This window comes from Pongo abelii, chromosome 1 (genome assembly GCF_028885655.2).
Source record: "Pongo abelii isolate AG06213 chromosome 1, NHGRI_mPonAbe1-v2.0_pri, whole genome shotgun sequence".
Classification (NCBI taxonomy): domain Eukaryota; kingdom Metazoa; phylum Chordata; class Mammalia; order Primates; family Hominidae; genus Pongo; species Pongo abelii.
The window spans coordinates 129,341,778-129,367,076 of record NC_071985.2 but is presented as its reverse complement, the minus strand read 5'-3'; the positions used below and the strand labels follow the sequence as shown (position 1 = coordinate 129,367,076).

General features: G+C 35.1%; 1 protein-coding gene and 1 pseudogene across 2 annotated transcripts; both read left to right on the top strand.

The window, feature by feature from the left end:
• The first annotated feature begins 1,316 nt into the window (after positions 1 to 1,316).
• Positions 1,317 to 23,451, top strand: LOC100453690 (pancreatic alpha-amylase). Of its 2 annotated transcripts, XM_024246143.3 has the most exons (11): positions 1,317 to 5,773; positions 15,173 to 15,386; positions 15,732 to 15,878; positions 16,686 to 16,883; positions 17,333 to 17,563; positions 18,300 to 18,433; positions 19,268 to 19,390; positions 19,485 to 19,584; positions 21,550 to 21,668; positions 21,780 to 21,905; positions 23,227 to 23,451. In XM_024246143.3, exons 2-11 carry the CDS (start codon positions 15,219 to 15,221, stop codon positions 23,414 to 23,416), a joined length of 1,536 nt encoding a protein of 511 aa, XP_024101911.2. In that variant the 5' UTR covers positions 1,317 to 5,773; positions 15,173 to 15,218; the 3' UTR covers positions 23,417 to 23,451. The 2 variants fall into 2 exon arrangements, with proteins under 2 accessions (XP_024101911.2, XP_054386591.1); XM_054530616.1 differs by lacking the exons at positions 1,317 to 5,773; positions 17,333 to 17,563 and having other exon boundaries at positions 15,179 to 15,386.
• LOC129049871 (actin, cytoplasmic 2-like) lies at positions 13,060 to 15,044 on the top strand (annotated as a pseudogene).
• Positions 23,452 to 25,299: the final 1,848 nt, after the last annotated feature.

Below are 25,299 nucleotides of genomic sequence, written 5' to 3'. Positions count from 1 at the left end.
CAGTCAGTGATGAGATGTTGTTACATTTAAGAGAATGATTATGAAAGAGGGATATGGAAAGTAATCTGGGTTAAGGAGTGAAGTGAGAAAACGAAGGTTGAGACAGTGGAAAATGGTATGAACAATTGTAGATTGCAGTGTGGTTGAAGATGCATTGGAGTTCTTGAGGTACGAACTAGAAATTTGGGAGATTTAAATAAGAGTGGGGTGGCTGAAATTGAAATTAGAGTATAATAATATATAATAGTACTAAGTATAGTATACTAAGTATAGTATAATAGTACTAAGTATATAGTACTTAGTGATTATAAGTTTTAGGATGTGAAGATGGGAGTAGCGTAGAGGTAAGGTGATGGAAGGAGATGAATTCAAGAAATTGGGAACTTAGGAGATTGAAAGCATTATCTAAATGAATTTTGAAATCTCAACAAGAACTGTGCTGAGTGCTTTTAGTAATTATTTTATCTTTACTACCCTGTGAGAAGACAGCACTTCCTTTTGTGAGTAATGAAAAGCTCTTTAATGTGTCAACTGTAAGATACTTTATTACATTTAATTATCTTTAGTAATGCATGCTAAAAAATAATGAGCTCAGTAGGATTATTCAGTAGATATGTGAGCTAACCCCCTGTGTCAGACACCTAAGAGGTACAACTGATGATTTTCAAGAGGAATAGAGAGTTCTCATCCCAAGTACTTAAGCCACAAAGTGTCCCACCCTATATTTGCTGAAAACAAACGGTATATAGAGCATCCACATAAAAGCTAATAGGAAATCTTAAAGCGCACACACACGCGCGCGCACACACACACACACACACACACACACACACACAACATTGAATAAGCATCAGGAAAGATATACCCTGTACCCAACATGCACAAGGTCTAAGCAATGAAGAAAAAGCCAGGATATCAAGTAAGACTGGAACATCTATGACTAATATATAAAAACTTGAGGTGGTTGTATCTATTTAAAAGGTTATCAATTAGAAATGAAGAAAGAGGCCAGGTGCAGTGGCTCACGGCTGTAATCCCAGCACTTTAGGAGGCCAACACAGGTGGATCAACGTGAGGTCAGGATTTTGATACCAGCCTGGTCAAAACGGTGAGACCTCGTCTCTACTAAAAAATACAAAAAAGAATTGCTGGGCATGGTGGCTCATGCCTGTGGTCCCAGCTACTCGGGAGGCTTAGGCAAGAGAATCATTGGAACCCACAGGGGGAGGTTGCAGTGAGCCAAGATTGGGCCACTGCGCTCCAGCCTAGGTGATGGAGTAAGATGCAAAAAAAAAAAAAAAAATATTTTACATAGTAAGAAATTTTAATTTTTTGTAAATTATAAAATAGCACTTAATATGGTATTTATATACCAGGATCTTTGAATATCCAAAATTTAAGAAGATGTGAGCAGTTTTATGAAACTTTTCAAAGCTTAGAAAAAGGTAACTACAAAAATTCCATTATATGTTATTTATGGGAACATCAGATGAAGTAAGTCACAAAAACATGCATAGAAATTATCATACAAACTTGGAAGAAATTGAATGTCTTGCTATCGAAGGAAAGGATGGAGGTGTAAGAGATGGAGGTTGAATGTGAGAAGCTCTACATATTGTATTTTTCTTTAAAAATATATATTTAAGCTCGCATTTCTTATTTTTCAAATGTTCAGTCCAATGAAAATTCTTTTATTTTTCCTCTTACAGTTTTTATTTCTGATCTCATATATGAAGTGTACTATTGTTCAGAAATATTAGTGATCCTCCCTGCAAATGAAATACTCCCATCCTGTTGAATTTGGGAATGTCCATGTGATTTGCTTTGGCTGTGAAATGTGAGCAGAAAGATTGTTTTACTTTGGGGACTTCCCAATTGCTAAAGCATGTGTCAAAATGAAGTTTTTATGACATTACAAAGGGACTAATAAGAGTGCCTTTGTTGATCCTAGTTGAACATGAGAAACTTGGTTATTGTAAGCCACTGAAAAATTTGTTTCTTTTATTACTGCAGAATAACCTATTCTGTCCTGATCGATACAGCCACAACACTTCCTTAAGCTCTTTGATTTTCATATTTCCATTAGGATGTAGAAAGTCAAGAGAAGAATAAATCATAGGATCAGAGAATATTAACAGTGAAAGAGACTATTGGAATAAATTTGTTCAATGGTCCAGACTTTGGGTTCTAAGTAATCAGTAATATTTCAAAAAAAAAGTATTAAAAGATATTTCAATATAAAAAATGACATTTAACTTTGTAAACAACAACAACAAAAACCTACCATTGCTGGACATACTAGGTCATGCTTGTAATCCCAACAACTTGGGAGGCTGAGGAGGGAGGACCACTTAAGCTCAGGAGTTCAAGGCTGCTATGAACCATGATTGCATCTCTGCACTCCAGCCTGGGTGACATAGGGAGACCCCAACTGAAAAAAAAAAAAGCTGTCATTAATACATTGTTCCTCTGTCTCTCTTCCCATCCTCCTTGCCACTTAGTCTTAAATCTAATTAAACAAGATCTAAGGATAAGACAAGAAAAAGGATGGTTGCATCTATACTGAACATGTATTGAGTTTTTTTCTTGTCATTATTTTCTAAACAACATAGTATAACAAGTTTTGACATGGCATTTACGTTGCATTAGTTATAAGTAATCTGAGATGATGTAAAAGTTATATGCAAATACTACATTGTATATAAAAGACTCGAGCAGTTGTTGCTTTAAGTATTCATGGTGGGTCCTGGAACCAATTCCTCATGGATATGGAGGGACGAGGAACCACTGTAGTTAAACAAATAATCACTTTAAAACTTAAAACGTTTTGCATGGTGAATACGGTCGTGCACCGCATATATGATGGTGGTCCAGTTAAGTTTATTATGCCATATTTTTATCGGAAGTTTCCTATGTTTAAATATATTTAGATGCACAAGTACACTGTGTTACAGTTGCCTATAGTATTCAGTACAATAACATGCTTTACAGGTTTGTAGCCTAGGAGGAATAGGCTATGCAATCTAGGTTAATGAAGTCCATCCTATGACATTTGCCCAGTGGCTTAATTACCTAAGAGCTTTCTCTTCAGAACATACTCCTGTCATTAAGCAATGCATGACTGTAGTTGGACAAAAAATAATAATACAGGCATACCTTTGGCACTGTCCTGATTCATACCAGCATTCATGATTACTTAAATTTACACTGGAAAGACTTCAAAAAGCAGTGATGTATTAGGACAGTATATTTGCAATACACGACAAACGATAATAACATAAGAACTGGAAACATTCAATAAGAAAAATAATAAAAGCAAAACAAGATGGGAAAAGGAAGCAAATTTAAGAGAAAAATCAAAAGGCCAAAAAATGTGAAATGATGTTCAGCCTTGCTGGTAATTGGGAAAAGCACAAATCATTTTTAATCTATTAGGCAAAAATCAGAGCTATGATAATATTAATTTTTGGTGGGAGTGTGACAAAAGGTACTATAATATATTGCTACTAGAGAGTAAAAACATAGGTTTGTAAGGGCAATTTTGCATAATATGAAAATATAAAAATGTGCTTCAAGTTTTCACTACGTTTAGTCTACAGATTATCTATGTGTAAACATGTATACAGATGTTCATTATAACACTTCTTATAACAACAAAATATTTGGAAATGTTCATATTAACAAGTGCATACTATATGATCTTAGTCCAATTAGAATATTCTTTTTTATTTCAATCCTTTAAAAGACTCAACTTCTGACTGTATATAGACAATTAAAAAAAAAGTCTTCTCCATATGTGCATTTGGTCAGGTTAATTAAAACTTGTTGTAATCTGCTTGCTCTTAATAAGGTTGTTATGTTAAAACTCTCTCATAATTGTGGATTTGCCTATTATTGTACTGTCAATTTTTTGCTTTAGCAATTTTAAACATGTTATAAGGTGAGTAAACACATATATTTGTTGAATTTCTAGTCAGAGAGTCAGACATTTTTAATTATAAATGTACAACCATTTTATTTTGGCATTAATTTTGCCTTAGATCTTTGTCCAATACTAATAAAGCCTCACTGTCTTTCCTTTGGTTAGAATTTACATCATTTATTTGGTTCTAGCTTTACCTTTACCTTTTTTCTGTCTCTGTTTTTAAAAAATCTGTCTGAAAATGCATTTAGCAGAAATGTAATCAATTTACATTGAATTTTTTTACCCTATACCACAGGAATTAGGCACACTTTCTGTTTTGTTAATGATTAGCACTGAGTATACCCATGCATATTCTCAAAGTCCAAAGTTAATGCCTGTGTCCATTGCCAAAGACAATAATGTGACCTTAGAATACTTGAACACTGTTTTTATTCCAGTTTGCAGTCGTTTTTATTTTTGAAATTACTCCTGTATATTTAATCCTCCAAGACATTATTTTTGAAGAATTTTTACTACTGTTAATCTTTTAAAAATTAATCAGATTAAGCAGAACTCAGATTTTAAAATATTTTCACAGAATATTTTATTTGATTTTTCTAACAATCCAATGAAAGGGAATATAAGACTGATTAGTAGGTAAGAGCTCACTGTAGAGTTAGGCTTCTTGGCTTTGAAATTCAGCCCCAACATGTACTACAATTTGACCATTAATAAATCCCATTATTTAATTTTTTAGTGTTTCTGTTTTCTCATTTTAAAAATGAGGATAATCATATTTCTGTCATGTAGGGTATGCATGTGTGATAAGTAAAAGTGATAATGCATAGAAATGGCACATAGTAACTATATGTTGTTAGTGGTTATTTTATTTTTCTATTTATCAACAATATCCTCATTTTCTAATTGAAGACCTAGTATGAAATCCATAGACTTTAATTTTTTTCTAAGGTTCATATAGAAAAAAAATGTACATGGTGAAGCATCTAGTAGATGCTGATGCATGGAGTTAAATTTTTTTGGTTTTTTGTTTGTTTTGAGACGGAGTCTCGTTCTTGTTGCCCAGACTGGAGTGCAGTGGCGCAATCTCGGCTCACTGCAACCTCCTCCTCCCGGGTTCAAGCAATTCTCCTGCCTCTGCCTCCTAAGTAGCTGGGATTCCAGGTGCCAGATACCATGCCCAGCTAATTTTTGTACTTTTAGTGGAGACAGGGTTTTGCTGTGTTGGCCAGGCTGGTCTCAAAAAGTTAAATTTTTGATTTAGTGACTTTGCTTACATTCTAGTCTCATTTAACTAATTTAACCCAGCCCTATGCCAATCTGGTCTTTAAGGTTATTTTATTTTATATGGTTATTTTATTTTTAAGGTTATTTTATTAAGATTATTTTAGTCCCTATATGTTTATTCTCTATATATTCCCTATATATTGTTATAAATGTAAATGGTTCAGGGAAAAAAGTAGTAGAGATTGTGAGAGGATATTGTAGAAAAAGGAAGGAAGACAGAAAGCAGACGAGATATATAGTGTTGTAAGAAGTGGCAGGGCAGCAAACTGAGCAGAGGAGAGAAGACTGGTTTGCTTAGGAAACAGGAGTGTAGTGATCAATCTGTTGTAATACTGGAGTTCAGAGAAGATTCCTTGTACAAATCTGATTTGGAGAATTGGAGTAGGACTGTAGGGCCACATATTGAAAGTAAGAGGTTATAGAAAATCTATAAGATTCTAAATTCAGCAATTTTTTTTTGCAACTGAAGAAAAAGCGAAACTAGAACTGTGAGATTTTTATTTTATGATTGTAAAACACTGAACTGTGGGTTTGGGAGATTGCTGATTGAAAGAAGTTAACGTGGTAAGTTTTAATGTTTTTTGAGTATTATGTAAGTCCTCCTCCAACTTTTTGTCTTGAAATAAGTGGTTTCTGTCACATGATTTGATATAGAGTTTCACAATCTATTTTCAGTTTGTTGACAAATCATGTTTCAGTGCTGTGCAGTACAAAATGTACTATTTATATTGAAAATGTGTCTTAGCCTTGGCTTAAAAGGTTTCTCTGATTTCAGAGATCTGTTAGGCAAACTTGATTATCTGTGCTTTCTTTTCTCTAACCTTTACATTTCAACTTATCCTGAGTTCAGGTTTATTTTCTTTCTTATTTTATTTTCAAAAGAAAAACAGAAAACTGTTGGGGGAAGGGCTGGTGGTTGAAGGTTTACTATTTTGAGAAAATTGTACCTAATTTATTGCAAAACTCAGGAATTAAGACTTTATTTTTTAGTAAGAGAAACAACTAACTTGATCAAGTTCATAAATGTGACATTAAAGTATTTCAGTTGTAATTTTTAATCACACTTAAATTACTTCCAAAGATATTTATAAGGCATCTAGGCTAAGAACTATGAATGACATTAATACATAATTAGTCTTTTTTTTTTGTCAATGTTAATTCATTTGCATGTTAAAAAACTATAGTATCTGGTACAAATGTGAGGCTACTTTGGATGGGGGAAAGAACTTGTAAATAACTGATACTTATATAAGTAGAAAGGAAGCTCTAGAAAGACAAGTTATTTGGAAGTTGCCGCTTTCTGCTTAACATTTTAATAGAGCTCTTTCATTTTATTTAAGTCAAGGCTTTGGTGTGATTTAAGTAGACTTTGAGCTAAATGATTAAATTTATGGTACTTGATGTGTCAAGAGGGATACTGAGTTTACACTAGAGCCGTTTCCCTATAATGCCATTTATATTATGGATGTCAAATAAAATAAATAACTCATATATGATATTGATTGAAAAAATACTTTTGAGACCCTCAGAAACTGGCTAATTTTGAGTTAATTCTTGATAGTGGATATATTTTATTTTTTATATGAGCCCAGATGACACTCCAAATATAAATCTTTAGTGACTATTGCTTTGTCGTCAGGATATTATCAAATGTCCTATTTCATATTCTTAGGGAATTCCCAAGATATGTCATTTGGCACATTATAGTACCCATTAGAGCTTTAGAGTAAAGGGAAGTTTTCTCTTTGTAGAGCATTCTAGGAAGTACAAAATATGGGCAATAATGCTGTATATTACTAATAACTGAATAGCTTCTCTAAGGATATCTCTTTTAGGATAATTATTTCAGAAAGTAGACATAACAACTATTTTAAATCCTTATTTTTGTGTTTTTGATGCCAAAGATGCCAAGAATTGTTTGTGCAGATTTTTATTTCAGAAGACATAAATATACTTTAATTGTTTTAATGCTTCTCCTATGGGGTATATAGCTCTTCAGATTGCTTGTTTGAGGTGAAAATTAAGATTAAATGAGAAAATATATGACAATGCCTGACTCTTAGTAGAAGCTTATTATATGTGTGTTTAACTCTACCTTTCATGGAGTGCTAAATTCTCTAAATTATGTCTGCAAATTATCCCTTATTTTACCAACATTCCAAATGCATTGTGAAAAATGCTGATTTGCTATTACAAGAACAGAGTTCATTGATCTGGCATTGTTGAAAAGTATATTTTAAAACTAACATGGATCTGCCAGAAATCCTAAGCCAATAAGCAAGAAGAATAGTGTGAAGGAAGGAAAAAATTGCAGGTAGAAAGTGGAAATGAAAATACTTCTGAGAAGTAGAAAGTATTAGAAGTTAAGAAGGGTAGAAGGGGAAGACAGAATGGCCAAGTGTTAGTAGAGTGAAGGCGGGAAGACAGTATGAGTTGATAGGATTTTTAATAGGACCAGGTAAAAATACCAATACAAAAATAACATTATCAACCATATTGAGCTTTTACCATATCCATACACTGGGATAACAGCTTTATTTGCATTATTTGTTTAATCACAGTAACTCTATGAGGTAAATATTACTTTTTCTAGTTAATAGATACATTTAGAGAGGTTATTTTCCAGCATCACACAGGTTATAAATGGAAAAGTCAGGATTTATAGTTTGTCTTAACTCCTAATAATTATGTTTTCACATTTGGAGCCTTGAGTCAAGCATAAAGTTCAAATGGTGCCCCTCTTCTCTGTCAACTCTTTACACCATCAGCCCTGTGTCACTATCTAGTCAGTCTTCTATTTAGATTCTGATACTCACCTGTATCCAGTTAGTCTGTTGTACTCCCTGCAAATTTTCCTTCCCTATTTGTTTTTAAAAATCATCTCGGGTAATAAAACTCCCTTTGCTACTTTGAAGGCACCTCTTTATTCTATCCTTCCTACTCCTTATACCCCATCATTTATAAAGATTGGTGGCTTCACCCAATATCTTTTTTGGTATTTTGTCAGCCCTCAAGGGTACAACTCTCCAGGCCTGATAATTCAGCCAGTGTACACTGCCCTCTGTGTAGTAGTTGCCTAGGGATAGCATCTGTTCTGTTCAGTGTCTGTGTTAAATCAGTTAAGTATTTTGTGTTCCATTTCTTAGACTGTCATTGCTTTGTTGAAAACTCCCAATTCTCTGCTTCTTTCTTCATATCTTTTTTTATTTTTATATATCCATTTGTTTTAAAAGTGGTACCTCTAACTCAGTATGTCCCCATATTAGTTCATCGGTTTCTCTAAACCAAATCTGCCTTTAGATTGCACTATCAGTCATAAAGACATTGTCATTCTAATATTCACCCAAACTTTAAATCACAGAGTCCCCATTTGACTCTGTGTTCTCTATTCTCTTATATCTGATTAACCACCATTTTCTGTACAGTCTCCACCAAGTCTGTTATATCTCCCCTCTCTGTTTTACATAAACATTTCCCCTCTATTCCAGGGGTATATGTTCCAAGACCCCCAGCAGGTGCCTGAAACCACAGATAGTACCAAGCCTTTTACAGTCATCTCTCCAGTATCTCCAGGAGATTGGTTCCAGGACCTCCCATGGATACCAAAATCTACAGATGCTCAAGTTCCTTATATAAAATAACATAGTATTTGCATATAACCAATGCACATCCTCCTGTATACTTTAAATCATCTCTATATTGCTAGAGATGTAATATCTACTGTAATATAAATGCTATGCAGATAGTTACATTGTTTAGGGAATAATGACAGAAAAGTCTGTATGTTCAGTACAGATGCAACTATCCTTCTTTAAAAATATGTTCTTCCACGGTTGGTTGAATCTGGCGATGTGGAACCCATGGATATGGAGGGCTGACTATATACACCATGTTTTTTCCTGGCACATCACTCAACTACTATTAGCTGGTGAGTCAACTCAAATTGTTGGAATGACTAGGAACAACTAGACTTCAAGTGATCTTTCATCCCAGTTAGGCTCACAACACAATGTACGATCTCAGAGTTCCAGGAGATCAAACTCCCTTCTGCAAACCCCAATCAAACTTTGCTTGTGTCTTGTTTGCTGATATCCCATTGGATAAAACAAATATCGAGCTAATTCCATAGTCTTTGTAGAAAGAGACTCCATATAGGTATGGATACTGGGAAGTGTCATTCATTGGATGCCCTTTAATATAACAATCTATGACACTTCCCTAATTTTCATTCTTACTGCTATAATCCTAATTCAGATTTCTGTCACTGCTCTGCTTACTAATGTTCCTATCTTTTTGTTTGCTGGTCCGTCTTATATAATTAAAAGTTTTTTTATTACTTTCCTGTTTAAAACAACCAAAAAACCTTCTGAGGAAAGTACTTTTTTCTTCTCCCTGATTTTGAGTGTCCCCAATATACCTTTCAAATTTAACTCTTATGTCTCCCTCACACTTGACTTAAGTTTCTAAAACACTGTATTGACTTCTTGCCATTTTCCTTGCTCTTCTACATGTTTTTCTTACTTAAAAGCAATTTTACCCATCTCTTTTCATTGATGTCAAACCCATTCTTCAAGTCAATTTTATCTCCCCTTATTCCCATCTGTCAGAAAGAACTTTTCCTATCAATTGAATCCTGAAGCACTTTACTCGTAACCCTCTTAAAACTATGTTCATATCTTTCACTTTATTGTTTATTTTTGTGTATGGACATATCCCTTCTCTAACTGAACATAACTTCTAGAACAGCTCTATCTAATATAAATAGAATGTAAATCATAAATGTAATTTAACATATTTTACTAACTGCATTAAAAGAAACAAAAAGACACTAGGGAAATTAATGTTAATGGTAAATTCTGTTTAGCTTAATGTATCACAGTATGTTATTTCAACCTGTAAACATCATAAAACTATATTTTTTTACTTTTTATTTTCACACTATCCGAGTGTGTTTTACACTTACTACTCATGTCTGTTCAAACCACATATATTTCAACTGGTTAGTAGCCAGTTGTTTCTAGTGGCTACCATATTAGACATCACAACTCTAGAATTCTAGGAGAAACATTAGTGTAGTACAGACAATGTTGACTTGCAATCAGACTTATTATCAAATCCTGTCTTTGTCACTTACCATATGAGCCTGGACAGTTTACTCAGTCTCTCTGGGCCTTAGTTCCAACATGTGTACAACACTTTTGCTAGGATTAGAGTCAAGTTTATTGCACAATTTCTAATATAGAGTTCATTGATTTTTAAAAAATCAATGAGGACATAACCCATGTTATGCCAATGTTTTGCACAATACCTGGAACCTAGAGTTTTCATGTTATAGCCATTTATTGAGCACATAAGACAATGTCAATCATTTTACTAGGATTTGGAAATACTAGATATGAAGTCTACCTTCAAGAAGCTTGTCCAGAATGACAAACAAGTAAATTGTTAATTATAATATACTTACAAAAGAAGTCAAATATAGCTTAATGTCATATAAATTAAAAAGCTTTCATACAGCAGAGGAGCTATGTTTGGGAATATGAGGGTAAGCTTCATAAAGTTGTGGTTTCAACTTAATGTGGAAGGAAAAGTAGTTGCTTCCACACTAAGTTGGATGTGGAAGGGGATGATATGGGAAAGAAAACCACTAGGAAAGTCATGAAGGTATGACATTTCATATAAAATATGAGGAACTTCTAGTTTTGCAAGGAAGAGAGTTCACAGGATTGGCTGGGGGAAGGACCAAAGGGCAGCATCAGGATCGACAGTGGAATAGTTAAGATCCACAGCTCTCCTGATACCCTTCATCAAAGCTGGTACTTCCTCATTTTGTCTCATGTTAAAAAATGGTATCATCCCCAAATACCTATATCTTTAATATTTTTTCCTCATCCTTCAGCTCTAATCTATTCATAAATCTACTGCCTGTTTACCTCTGAAATATACCTTGTCTATGCCCTAGTCTAAGCCACTCACCTCTTTCCTGGACCACTGTCAAAGTCTTCTAACATCTGCCTCTTTCCACTCTTATCCTCCTATAATCTGGTTTCTTCCCAGAAGCAAGGGTGATTTTCTTTTAAAGTTTATTAGTCTTTCAGTTCCCCCATGTTACAGCCTAACAGCTCTCTCTTTCTTCATGTTCTACAAGGTTCTACATGATCTGGCCTACCTCTCTGATCTCATCTCATTTTATCCCACCCTTTATCACATGTGCTCTAGCCACACTGATTTCTTTTTAATGTGTCTTATGTACTAGCTTTTTCCTTTCTTGGGACATTACTCTTGCTCTTTCATCTATCTGTTGCTCTTTCTCTGATCTCTAAATGACTGGACACTTCTAATCCTTCAAATCACATCATAAAGTCACTCTTTTAAGGGATGTCTTCCCTTACCACCCAGTCTATAATACCCTGATGGAAAAGTCACTTTCTATTTTATGATTTTATACTAATTCTTATTGCTATCTGAAATTATTTTTATCATCACTGTTAGTACTGTTGCTATTACTGTTATTTACTAATATATTTTCTTTTCTTTCCAATAGAATGTAAGTTCTCTGAGAACAGAAACCTGTCGTTTTCATCATTGTCTCCTGAATATCACCTACAGTGCTTAGCAAAAAGCAGACACACACTTAACACTTGTTGAATGGATGGATGAAGTTTGTCCCACCTGTACTATTACTCCCTTTCATAGCATTTCACTTACATTACATTAAGAGGAAAAAGTATGCAAATTTATTTATTTAGCATTTTATCAGGTACAAGAAATATTTGCCTACAGGGAGAAAACCACCACCACCACAAATCCTACTACTATATGCACTATATTAAGCACATGAGTTGATCAAGGGGAAAAAAGTTAGTTTCTCCAGTTCATGGGCTTTGAGATTTTAAATGTTTTCTAAAATCATTAATGGAGAAATTTAAATAACCAAAAATTTGAATTAAGGATGGGAAACGGCTGATTTTAAAAATGGAAATATCACATAATATGTCTGTTTGAAATGGAAACGACAAAAATTTAAAAATAGTTAAAGAAATATTTTGAGAATTCAGTTGGCTTCAATTGTTATTTTCTATTAGTGACGGATATCACAAGTAAAAGACAGTCCTTATTTATTTGTTATTTAATTAGGATTTATATATATACACACATATATAAAGACTATATAGACTATATATATACACACTGTTATATATATGGAATATATATATGTTTGTGTATATATGTATGTTTGTGTGTGTGTGTGTGTGTGTATATATATATATTTGTTCTCATGCTGCTATAAAGAAGTGTCCAAGACTGAGTAATGTATAAAGGAAAAAGATTCAATCGACTCACAGTTCCACATGACTGAGGAAGCCTCAGGAAATGTAGAATCATGATGGAAGGGGAAGCAAACCCATCCTTCACTTGATGGCAGGAAGGAGAAATTCTGAGCAAAAGGGGGAAAAGCCCCTTACGCAACCATCAGGTCTTGGGAGAACTCACTCACTATCATGAAAACATCTGTATGGGATTACCGCCCCCATGATTCAATTTCAATTACCTTCTACCAGGTCCCTCTCACAACACATGGGGGTTATGGGAACTACATTCAAGATGAGATTTGGGTGGGGACACAGCCAAACCATACATATATACATACACACACACACACACACACACACACACACACACACAGAGTCTATATATATACACACACACACACACACACATAAATAAGGACTGTGTAGATATGTGTGTGTATATATATATATATAAATACAGTCCTTATGTGTTTAAATATATATTTACTGTCCTTATTGATATGTTTTTTTTGTGTGTGTGTGTGTGTACACACTGCCAGAGGTTTGAAAAGGTTAAGATTTTATCAGTAAGAAAAAACCAGTCACCTCTTCCAGCCCATGCACCATGTTGTCCTGCCACTCCGCTGTCCCACTCCTCCACCAGTCGCAATGGAAGAAGAGATCGCCGTGCTGGTGATTGACAATGGCTCCAGCATGTGCAAAGCTGGCTTTGCTGGGGACGACAACCCACAGCCATGTTTCCTTCCAGCATTGGTGCCCCCAGCACCAGGGTGTGACGGTGGGCATGGGCCAGAAGGACTCCTATGTGGGCTACATGGCCGAGAGCAAGTGCAGCATCCTGACCCTGAAGTACCCCATCAAGCATGGTATTGTGACCAACTGGGATGACATAGAGAAGATCTGGCATCACACCTTCTACAAGGGGCTGCACACGGCCTTGGAAGAGCACCCGGTGCTGCTGACCGAGGACCCCCTGAACCTCAAGGCCAACAGAGAGAAGATAACTCAGATCATGTTTGATACCTTCAACACCCTGGCCATGTACGTGGCCATCCAGGCTATGCTGTCCCTCTACACCTGTGGGTGCACACTGGCATTGTCATGGGCTCTGGAGATGGGGTCACCCACATGGTGCCCATCTATAAGGGCTACGCCCTCGCCCACACCATCCTTCAACTGGACCTGGCTGGCCAGGACCTGACCAACTACCTCATGAAGATCCTCACCAAGGGTGGCTATAGCTTCACCACCACTGCCAAGAGGGAGATTGGGCACTACTTTAAGGAGAAACTGTACTATGTTGCCCTGGACTTTGAGCAGGAGATGGCCACTGCCACATCCTCCTCCTCCCTGGAGAAGAGATATGAGCTGCCTGATGGCCATGTCATCACCATCGGCAACGAGGTTCCAGTGTCCCGAGATGCTGTTCCAGCCTTCCTTCCTGGACATGGAATCTTGCGGCATCCACCCAGACCACCTTCAGCTCCATCATGAAGTGTGACGTGGACATCTGCAAAGACCTGTAGGCCAACACGGTACTATCTGGTGGCACCATGTACCCAGGCATCACCGACAGGATGCAGAAGGAGATCACCACCCTGGCACCTAGCACCATGAAGATCAAGATGATCGCACCCCCAGAGCACAAGTACTTGGTGTGAATCAGCGGCTCCATCCTGGCCTCACGGTCCACCTTCCAGCAGATGTGGATTAGCAAGCAATAGTACAAGGACTCGGCCCCCTCCGTCGTCCACTGCAAGTGCTTCTAAATGGACTGCGAGCAGATGGCTAGCATTTGCTTCATGGGTTAATTCAGAAGTAAAAATTTGTCTCTTGCAAATGCATACGCCTCATGCTAGCCTCACCAAACTGGAATAAGCCTTTGAAAATAAGTTGTCTTTGAAGCTTGTATCTGATATCAGCACTGGATTGTAGAACTTGTTCCTGATTTTGACATTGTATTCAAGTTAACTGTTCCCCTTGGTATCTGAACATATCTTTGATTTCAGTCTTTAGTACATGTGGCTTGCTCACTTCATGGCTAAAGATGTGCTTGTGGAAGACAAGTCTGGCTTGGTGAGTCTGCATGGCCAGCAGTCTCTGATCTGTGCAGGGTATTAATGTGTCAGGGCTGAGTGTTCTGGGATTTGTCTACAGGTTGGTAAGGGCTCCTGAACCAGTTGTTTCTGTCCTGTCCATCTGTCAGGGTTGGAAAGTCCAAGCCATAGGACCCAGTTTCCTTTCTTAGCTTATGTTGTCTGCCAGAGCACCGTGGGCTGTTACTTGCCTTGAGTTGGAAGGGGTTCACATTTATACCTGTAAATGTATTCATCCTTTTAATTTATGTAAAGTTTTTTAGTATGCAATTCTTGATCTTTAAAGAGATAAAAACAAATTTTGGTTTTCTACTGTTATGTGAGAACATTAGGCCCCAGCAGCATGTCATTGTGTAAGGAAAAATAAAAGTGCTGCCAGAACCAAAAAACATTAATTTCTAAAAGGTCATTTAGATGATTTCCATGACAGAGTTTTTAATGTTCTTCAGCTGTTAGGATTATTATTGATAATCCTTTTCAGATTATGAATAAACAGTTTGCCCTCAAGTATTTATTCATGCCAATATTTACTTTTTAAAATGTGCTTCTTACAGGAATATAAGTAGTTTCTGGAAAGGACACTGACAACTTCAATGCAAAATGAAGTTCTTTTTGTTGCTCTTAACCATTGGGTTCTGCTGGGCTCAGTATTCCCCAAATACACAACAAGGACGGACATCTATTGTTCATCTGTTTGAATGGCGATGGGTTGATATTGCTCTTGAATGTGAGCGATATTTAGCTCCCAAGGGATTTGGCGGGGTTCAGGTGGGTATTATTCATAGTATCAATTGCAGAATTCACTGTGCTTATAGGAAATAGTATTCTGATCATATCTGTGAAGCTTGGGAAACATTTTACTTCACAGGTAAGTATTCTAAGTAAAAGAGTTTTCTGAGGAAAAAACAATGTAGTATTCTTGGCAACTTTATATTTTGTTTCTGAGATAATCTTTCTTCAACAAGAGCCCTCCAATGTGCTGTTAATATTTTCAAGAGATAGCTGCCTATACCAAGATTCAAGAATTTTTTATATTATTGATTAGTTTCTAGAACATTCAATGATATAGAGTAAGACACAATTTGGTACTTATGAAGACTGTTTAATTTGTAGGTCTCTCCACCAAATGAAAATGTTGCAATTTACAACCCTTTCAGACCTTGGTCGGAAAGATACCAACCAGTTAGCTATAAATTATGCACAAGATCTGGAAATGAAGATGAATTTAGAAACATGGTGACTAGATGTAACAATGTTGGGGTAAGTGAATTCTAGTTTCCTTTAAAAATAATAGATAGGAAAATGATTTCTCTCTCGTCTTTCTTGTTACTTTCAGCAGAAAGTTTTCCATATTATTTTTAATTATACTTCATACTTTAAAACTCAAAATTAACCATTGCCTTATGTTCAACTTTTGTAAATATTTGTGTATGTGCTCTCTATCTACTAAAGAAATAAGTTAAAGTTTAAAGCAGAATTTACTTCTAAAGCAAAACATCAAATTTTAACTTTTATACCTATCTATATTTCCTGGAAAGACTTTTCTGGTTAGGAGTTATAATTCCAGTTACAATATTTGCTATCATTTTTAGGTGACTTGTGTCGCCATCCATAATTCCTGGGTTTTTCGTGGTGAATAGCTAGCTTCTCTATTTAATGAGGAGCATAACTTGAGACTAACAGCTCCCTTATTTGTCTTCAAAAGCTTAGTAGAGGGTGCAGGCTTTCTCCTGGTGACCGATTGTAATTTCCAAAACAGTAACCTTTCCAGTCTCATCTGAGTTTTGTCTCCCCGAAGTGGGCTTTTTGCGTTTCTTCCTATCTATGGTAGTTTCTGGTTCTCTCAATTTACCATAACTATAAATATTTGACCAAGTGTCTAGAAGGAATGTAGGTGTTTAGTTCACATTACTTCTTCACAGTTGATTTTTGATCTTGTAGGAAAATAGTTATAAGATATCATGAAATATTTTGGAGTTTTATTAACATACTATAAACTTGAATCAATAATGCTTTAAATTTCTACCTCTCTGTAAGTCACACTGAAGTAGAAACTTTGCTTTCTAGGTTCATATTTATGTGGATGCTGTAATTAATCATATGTGTGGTAATGCTGTGAGTGCAGGAACAAGCAGTACCTGTGGAAGCTACTTCAACCCTGGAAGTAGGGACTTTCCAGCAGTCCCATATTCAGGATGGGATTTTAATGATGGTAAATGTAAAACTGGAAGTGGAGATATCGAGAACTACAATAATGCTACTCAGGTAAATTTTTTTATGAGAGTCATCTGAATAACGAGTGATATATGCCTTTTCTTGTAGACATGTAGCTAATTGAACCTCATTTTAAATATGAATTTAGATCTCTTAGGGACACAGGTTAACAAGTCTGGCTACTTTAAGAAACTCAAATCCATATATAAAAACTTTTAAATATTGATTTAAGATTTTTAATCAATACACATTTGCTCACTTTTAGAAAGCTCCCAACCAATTAAAAAGCTCATCGACTTTATTTCCTAAATTCTCTATTTTCTATTAGAAAATATTTCAAAGATACGTCTATAGTAGAATGTGAGCATCCCCAGTGCCCAATGCAAGGAAGTCACTATAGAATATCTCTTGAGGAATCACAGAATAAATGAATAATCAAATGGACTCTCAGGTGAAAAATGAGGTTTTCTGAATCAATCATAACATTTTTATTTCAACAGGTCAGAGATTGTCGTTTGGTTGGTCTTCTTGATCTTGCACTGGAGAAAGATTATGTGCGTTCCAAGATTGCCGAATATATGAACCATCTCATTGACATTGGTGTTGCAGGGTTCAGACTTGATGCTTCCAAGCACATGTGGCCTGGAGACATAAAGGCAATTTTGGACAAACTGCATAATCTAAACAGTAAATGGTTCCCTGAAGGAAGTAAACCTTTCATTTATCAGGAGGTACATCAATACATATATGCATATAAAATATCATCTTATTCATTAGAAAATAATGGAAGATTTAATTAAAAATGCAATTTCTATACGATAAAGACTGAGTCATTTATATAAAACAGTGTTCTTTAACCTCCTCTTCTTCACATACAGCATATCTAATTCTTTATCACAACAGGTTTTATGGAGGTACACAGAATGTAGGATACTGATAATAATTATGTCTTTGTTTTCTTTGGAAAATGAAATGAGTTAATATTTATCAAGAAATGTCAGTCAGATAGCAAATGTTGTATTAGTGTGAGCTGTTATTATTATCATTGATGTACAAGACTAAAAATTAGGTAAGTATTCTCACAGGACAACAGGTAACTTTGACATTATGTTTGTTTCAATATTGTAGTGTATACTTTATCAAAAAAAGAATATAAGAATATTACCTGTTGAGATAATAAGAATAGGAAAACCATTTGAGCATTTCATATAACAAATAGGACCAGGCGTGGTGGATCGTGAGTGTAATCTCAGCACTTTGGGAGGCTACAGCATGAGGATTGCTTGAGGCCGGGAGTTTGGGACCATCCTGGACGATATAACAAGACTGTGTCTCTAAAAAACAAAATAAAACAAGACAAAAACAAATAACAAATAGCTTAAAGCTATTTTTTATATAATATTAACTTATTGGTTAAAATGCTTTAAAGTCTATGCAAAATGTTATTTTTTTCTAAATTTCTACTAGGTAATTGATCTGGGTGGTGAGCCAATTAAAAGCAGTGAGTACTTTGGAAATGGCCGGGTGACAGAATTCAAGTATGGTGCAAAACTTGGCACAGTTATTCGCAAGTGGAATGGAGAGAAGATGTCTTACTTAAAGTAAATAAATACAACTTTTCCCATGAAGTATTTCATGGATTTGTTAGTCACACTACCTCAGTGTGACTTACCTTCTGGAACATTCTTATTGAGACAACTATCAAGGAGTCAATTGTTAATGATAAGTATTCTAGAGCCCTAAACTCTAATCAATCATCTTTTGTATTTAGAGTGTCTGTCACAAGGCAGTATGCCTAGGAATGCTAAACATACCCTAGGAGTTTTCATCTAAGTACGAGCTGAATATACTGGATTTGACTGATGTTTGCATATAATCTTTTAAAGCCAGGTTATTATTAAAATGTTCCTATCATTTATAAAGTATGTACAAAGTGTCCATCCTGTAGAATTTACATATATTATATGAATTAAAAATATAAAAATATTTATGTTATAACGATACAGTATTGAAGGCTTATTTTAATCTAGTTTGACATTCTCTATAATGTGATATGGATATTGATCCTTCTGGAGTGCCTCTAATTTACAATGTGCTGAAACCTCTAAAAGAACCGTTTTTAATAACAAAAATTTTATATTTGTAATATGAGTATAAGTATTCCATACTTGTGTATACGAATATGGACTACATATGTAGATTATACACATGTGTGTATATGATGTGTGTGTGTATGGTGTGTGTGTGTATATATATTTGAGTGTGTGTTTGTGTGTGTGTGTGTGTGTATATATATATCTTACAGAATAACCATTTAATTAGAGAAAGAATTTAATCTTCAGATGCCATGCCATGCAGAAAGAGATGCACAGTTAAGTTACTCTCAAATTGTTGTGAAACGATACGTCAACGTATATCTTATTTTTCAAAAATAGGAACTGGGGAGAAGGTTGGGGTTTCATGCCTTCTGACAGAGCACTTGTCTTTGTGGATAACCATGACAATCAACGAGGACATGGGGCTGGAGGAGCCTCTATACTTACCTTCTGGGATGCTAGGTAGAAAACCAAGTTCTCTATTTTTTTAACACATCTTTTAATGATGGTAAGAATATTCTGATATACTATGATAATATAAGTATCTAACTTTCAGGCTGTATAAAATGGCAGTTGGATTTATGCTTGCTCATCCTTATGGATTTACACGAGTAATGTCAAGCTACCGTTGGCCAAGACAGTTTCAAAATGGAAAAGTAAGTTTTGGAGTTGTTCAAACTATCCTTTTCTCAAGAAACAGGAGGCAATCTTTGTTCTAACTTAAAATGACAACTATTAATTACATATTTATTCAACAAACAATTGATTGTAAACCTGATACAGGGCTGTGATTTTAGTAATGCAGGTTATATTAAAGGAGTAAAATATATATTCTCCATTGACAAAGAGTATGCAAGCCTTTTCGGAGATACGACAAACATCCCCCTAGCCCGCAGGAAAAAAAAAAAAAAAAAAAAAAAAAAACACTTAAAAATAAGAGCTAGACACAGGGATTAAAATATATACTTCGAATAAGTACCTACCTCAGGGTTGATAGGAAGATTATACATGCCAACACTTGTAGAGAACTTAAAACATCATCTGCCCACAGTGAGAACAATATAAATGTTTGTTAAATATTTTTAAAAAGTTATATGGAATACAAAGTAATGATTCAGTTGAGCTGAGTTAAATAGGGAAAGTATATAATAAGAGGAAGGGAATGATATGTACTAAAGAATAGAAATTTAGAGTGTTCCAAGAAAGGTAAGAATGAGAAAAATATTTGGGAGTATGGTAAAGACATTTATCTGATGAGTAGTTTCAAAAAGGAACGGAGAAATAAGAGTGTAAAGATATTTGGAAAGCTAGTAGAAGGTTTTCTTTCAAACTAAAGGGTTCAGAAACAGCATCAGAGACTTCAGAACTAAAGCAGAAATTCCTCCTTCCTATGAGTCACACAGATATCTAGCTAGCTTTTTTTATATTCCTTTCTGTTTGAGAATTCTATTACTTCTTATAGCAACTGATTCTATTGTAAACAGCTTTAATATTTAGAAGGTGTACTTTTATATTGAGCCAACTTCTCATAATTTCTACTGATTGGTCTTATTTCTGATGTTAGGAGTCACAGAGTATTTTTATTTTTTCTATTACTATAACTTTTCCACATTGCCAGGACTGCTGCATGCTAAAAACTCTTAGTTTTGTTCACTTTTCACCATATGTTATGATTCTAAGGTCAACACTGAAAAACTTCCTAGGGTTACTCTGGTTTTTTTAATTAAGATTTTTTAAAGTGCCAATCAGAAAAACATAATATTAAAACTGGTGTCAATTTATAAAAAATGTTCAGATGTATTGTTTTGTACATTTATCTAAAAAGCATGATGGACTCTAATATTTATTGAGCACATGTCACGTTCAAGGCATTTTCACATATATTACTTAATTTTTATAGCAAAAAACCAATATTCCCATTTGACAAATGAGGAAACTGAGACACAGAGAAATTATGTATATTGATTAAATTTTCTTAGCTACTATTAATAGAGCCTATGTTTTAATCCTGGTGTTTCTGGTACTAATGCCCTTCCCATTTCAATGACATTGCATGGCTTACAGTGATGTTAAGAAGCTCTTACAGGCCAGGTGCAGTGGCTCACACCTGTAATCCCAGCACTTTGCGAGGCCAGGCAAGAAGATCAGCTGACCTGAGGAGTTCAAGACCTATCTGGGCAAGCTAGCAAGACCTCATCTCTACTGAAATTTTTTTAAAAATTAGCAGGTTGCGGTGGTGCACACCAACAGTCTTAGCTACTTGGGAGGCTGATGGGAGGATCGCTTAAGCCTGGGAGATCAAGGCTGCAGTGAGCTATAATTATGCCACTGTACTCCAGCCTGTGTGACAGAGCAAAGAAGTCTTTGCAGTTCCTTGGAATGAAAAGGAGAGGATAAAAATTTGTTACCTTTGTTTGAAATATGGCAAAAGAGAACCAGAGGATAGAGAGATGATGAAGACCCAGTAAAGGGCTATAAAAATTAATGAAGGCATTGGATTCTAGATTAAGTCACTGAATGCAGAGACACAAGTAACAAGATAGGTTGTGTTTGGTTTAAAGGAGAAGGAAGAGGTAAATATATGTATGTTAAAATTTGGCTTTCCCCCCCCCCCAATTAAGGATGTTAATGATTGGGTTGGGCCACCAAATAATAATGGCGTAATTAAAGAAGTTACTATTAATCCAGACACTATTTGTGGCAATGACTGGGTCTGTGAACATCGATGGTGCCAAATAAGGTGAGAATATGTATTTAGACATGTCCTCTAATAGTAAACTTTCCTTAGCATTTTATTTAAAACAGTTGAAGTTTAAGAATATCAACATTTTATATGTTACTGTGTTTTTAGGAACATGGTTATTTTCCGCAATGTAGTGGATGGCCAGCCTTTTACAAACTGGTATGATAATGGGAGCAACCAAGTGGCCTTTGGAAGAGGAAACAGAGGATTCATTGTTTTCAACAATGATGACTGGTAAGTAAATATCAATTGAAAATAATATTTTGTACCAGTATGCTCTTGGTTCATTATTTTTTTTCTGTTCATTGACATTTATCATATCTGAAAAATCATTTAGTCAGTGGAGCAAGAACACAATAGAGATCAAAATTGGACAGAAGTAAAAAGATGATGGTTGTTACTCCTTCATTCTCCTGTTTTCTTAAGGGCTTTCTGTTGTAAGCAGAGTCCTTTCTGTGCACCCTTGCAATATCTTATGCATATATTGAATGCACATACATATGCTCACCTACACATGCCACAAAATACACAAAGTAATTAATATGAGGATTGTGAAATCATTAAAAGAACGTCTTATAGTCCTGTTTTTTTAATCATGGAAAAATGCTGCCTCAATACTAATATATCTTTATTTCTAACTCTTTTTCTCAATGACTGCTGTATGTAGTTTTTTGGTATACTTTCTTCACTTCTCTGTCTCCTTGTGACAAATAACATTTTTAAAGCATATGCATAAATAATATGTATCTTGTGGTTAATGATTTGCTTCAGGAGATTTGAGTTTTAGTTCTGAAACTTCTCATTATTGGCCTTTCATCTGTGATTCTTATATCCTTTACCTGAAATATAAATGATACCCTAACCTATAGCTCGGAAGACCTCCTTGCAAACAGTTGAATTGTCTCTGTCCAAGGCCAACTGACACTCATACTTAGCTCATTCTAGTATAAATTATATTTCACTGATGAAAAATAAATAAATACATCAATATATAAATCTAGTTGATCTCTTTCCTGCCAAAAAAGCCCATGTCTAGTTCTTTAATTTCTTTCTTTTGTGGATGAAAATACCAAAATAAATTGTTGTGAGAAAGCTTTATATTTCAAACTATCACTTCTTCATAGAAATGCTAGATTGTTTTTATGTATGCCCCAAATTCTTTTTGACCTTATGGGGAAAAAAGGAGGTTAAACAAATAATACCCTTTAAATTTTTAAAAGTCATTTTTATTAAGTTCAGTTGAGAACAAATTTGATTTTAACAAGGTAGCACTTTTATCAAAGTGTGACCATTCCTGCCAATCTTCAGTGATATTCTTCAACTTTGATTTTTTGGTAATATTTTCACTACGGACCAGGGAATTGCTACATTTTCTGTAAGGGTACTTTTGGTCCTAGAAAGCTATTTACATCTACTAGGGAGGCTTATGGGTTTTCTTCTTAATGAGACTTCACTGCTTAGGGTTCTACAGCATAAAGTTATGCTGTTTATTTGTGTTAGCCTGTATTCTTGATTTTCATTGTATTGAAGTTAAATCTGAAATTTTATTTTACAGGTCATTTTCTTTAACTTTGCAAACTGGTCTTCCTGCTGGCACATACTGTGATGTCATTTCTGGAGATAAAATTAATGGCAATTGCACAGGCATTAAAATCTACGTTTCTTATGATGGCAAAGCTCATTTTTCTATTAGTAACTCTGCTGAAGATCCATTTATTGCAATTCATGCTGAATCTAAATTATAAAATTCAAAATTAAATGCATATCCTCAAAACAATAGCCAAGTGTGTCTCTTTTCTTACATATACAGTAATACTTATATTTCATTAATTTTTAGTAAAAGCTCTAATTAAGTAATCAACTTGTAAAATTCAGAAAAAACTCAATAGTATTAAAATCCCACTTAATTATTGAATAATTGTAAGATAATAACAGTCAACATGTTGTTATGCTTTAGAAGACTGACTTTAACCTGTTTAAGCTATGAACTCAGAAAAGCATCTTAACCAATATGTTTGTTGTCATTAGCATCATTTACCCAGCTGTGTACCTTTAATTTCTGTCATTCTATAATTCTTCCAAGGAGTGTTGTTATCAGTTAGTTAGTGATAGCTGGTTTAATGTTGATTCCCATGCAAAGTTAGCCCAGTTGTATGCTTTTTATAATATGCAAGTTCTTTTGCTGTTAATAAGGTTAAAAAATAGAAGAAACCTAAATTATACAATCTACAGTTCTCAATTCTATTGAGCTCACTGGAATCTTCTCCTACTTTATAGTCTCTCTTCTTTTTAATTTTTTCCTAATTGCTTAGACTTAGTGTTTATGACTTTTTGTTCCTTTTCTTATTCTACAACATGGATATTTATTTAGGGCTTTCATGACACCTTGTAGTCTGGGTTTTCTTCCCAATTCTCTACCTATTCATTCTTCTTCATCTTGACTTTACATATGGAATTCATTAGGGCTCTCATCTAGGTTTCCTTATAACTCTCAGTTGTTTTGTTTTTGCTTAAATGAGAACATAGAGGCCATAACTCAGAAACTGTCTATTCTTTTCACCTATAAAATGTCCCTGCCACAAAGCAGATTGACTGTGCATTGGTACCACTTCGGCTCACTGCATCTTGGGCTGCAGTTTCTACCACTTGATTGAGTCCAGTGATTTAGAACATACACACAAAAATTTGCATGAAGCAGGCTTATTGCTTATGGATAGGCATCAAGCGACACAGAAGCCTGGGGTTCATGAGGAGCCAGCCTCCCAAGACTCAGACCATTTGCCCAGGGTGGTGAAGTCTCATTTGCACATGCCCTACTTGTAACACAGCTGAGGGACCCTTGAAAGAAGCCTGCTCTGTGTTTTATAACCCAGGCATCACATGATACACTGGGCTAAAGCACTTAAGGAAATGCTGTTCTAAGAGACACAGTAAGAGAGTCTGAGACTTATCTCAGGATGTTGCATTCCCAGCTCATTCTACAGCTATTCTTGAGAAGCACAAGATAGAGAGGGGGAAAAACTGGGTTGCTCCAAGGCCACTTGGAGAGTTGTCATGCATCTTCCCCTAGCATTTTCCTTTTTTTCTCCTATTATAATAAAGAAAGTAAACCTCATTCTAAGAAAGGCCATTTTCTCTGCTTAAGTTAATGATACCATTCCATTTTTATCTTTTGGAGGACTTTAGATTATCCTCCCTCTTTTGATTTAGCAGTCTTTCCTTTTCTTCTGCATTAGTCATCCTGGATTACATGTATTACTGTCTTCTAATTAAAAACATCTATGACCGCCCTCAGATATTCTTCTTGGTATATTTCTTTGCTCATTTCCTTGCTCCCTCTCCTAATTAAACATCTCTTTTTATCACACTGTCTCCACCTCCTCAGCCTTGGTCATTATTCATCTCTCTACTGTCCAGTTTTCACCATTATCACTTCATTCAGTCTGCTCTTGTCAACATCATCAGTGACATTTATGTTCCCAGTCCAATATATTTCTCTATCCTCACCTTAAACCACTTCATAGCAGTATTCAAGATGGTGGGTCACTTTCTCTTTCTATCTTCCTTTTGTCGTGTTATTTTACTCTCCTGGTTCCCTTCTGTCTCACTGATTGCTCTTTTTCAGGTT

Coding starts and splice junctions, on each gene's coding strand:
- LOC100453690 (XM_024246143.3), top strand. CDS start 15,219: ATGAAGTTCTTTTTGTTGCTCTTAACCATTGGGTTCTGCTGGGCTCAG. Junction 16,884..17,332: donor ACTACAATAATGCTACTCAG/GTAAATTTTTTT, acceptor TTATTTCAACAG/GTCAGAGATTGTCGTTTGGT. Junction 19,585..21,549: donor GACAGTTTCAAAATGGAAAA/GTAAGTTTTGGA, acceptor CCCCCAATTAAG/GATGTTAATGATTGGGTTGG.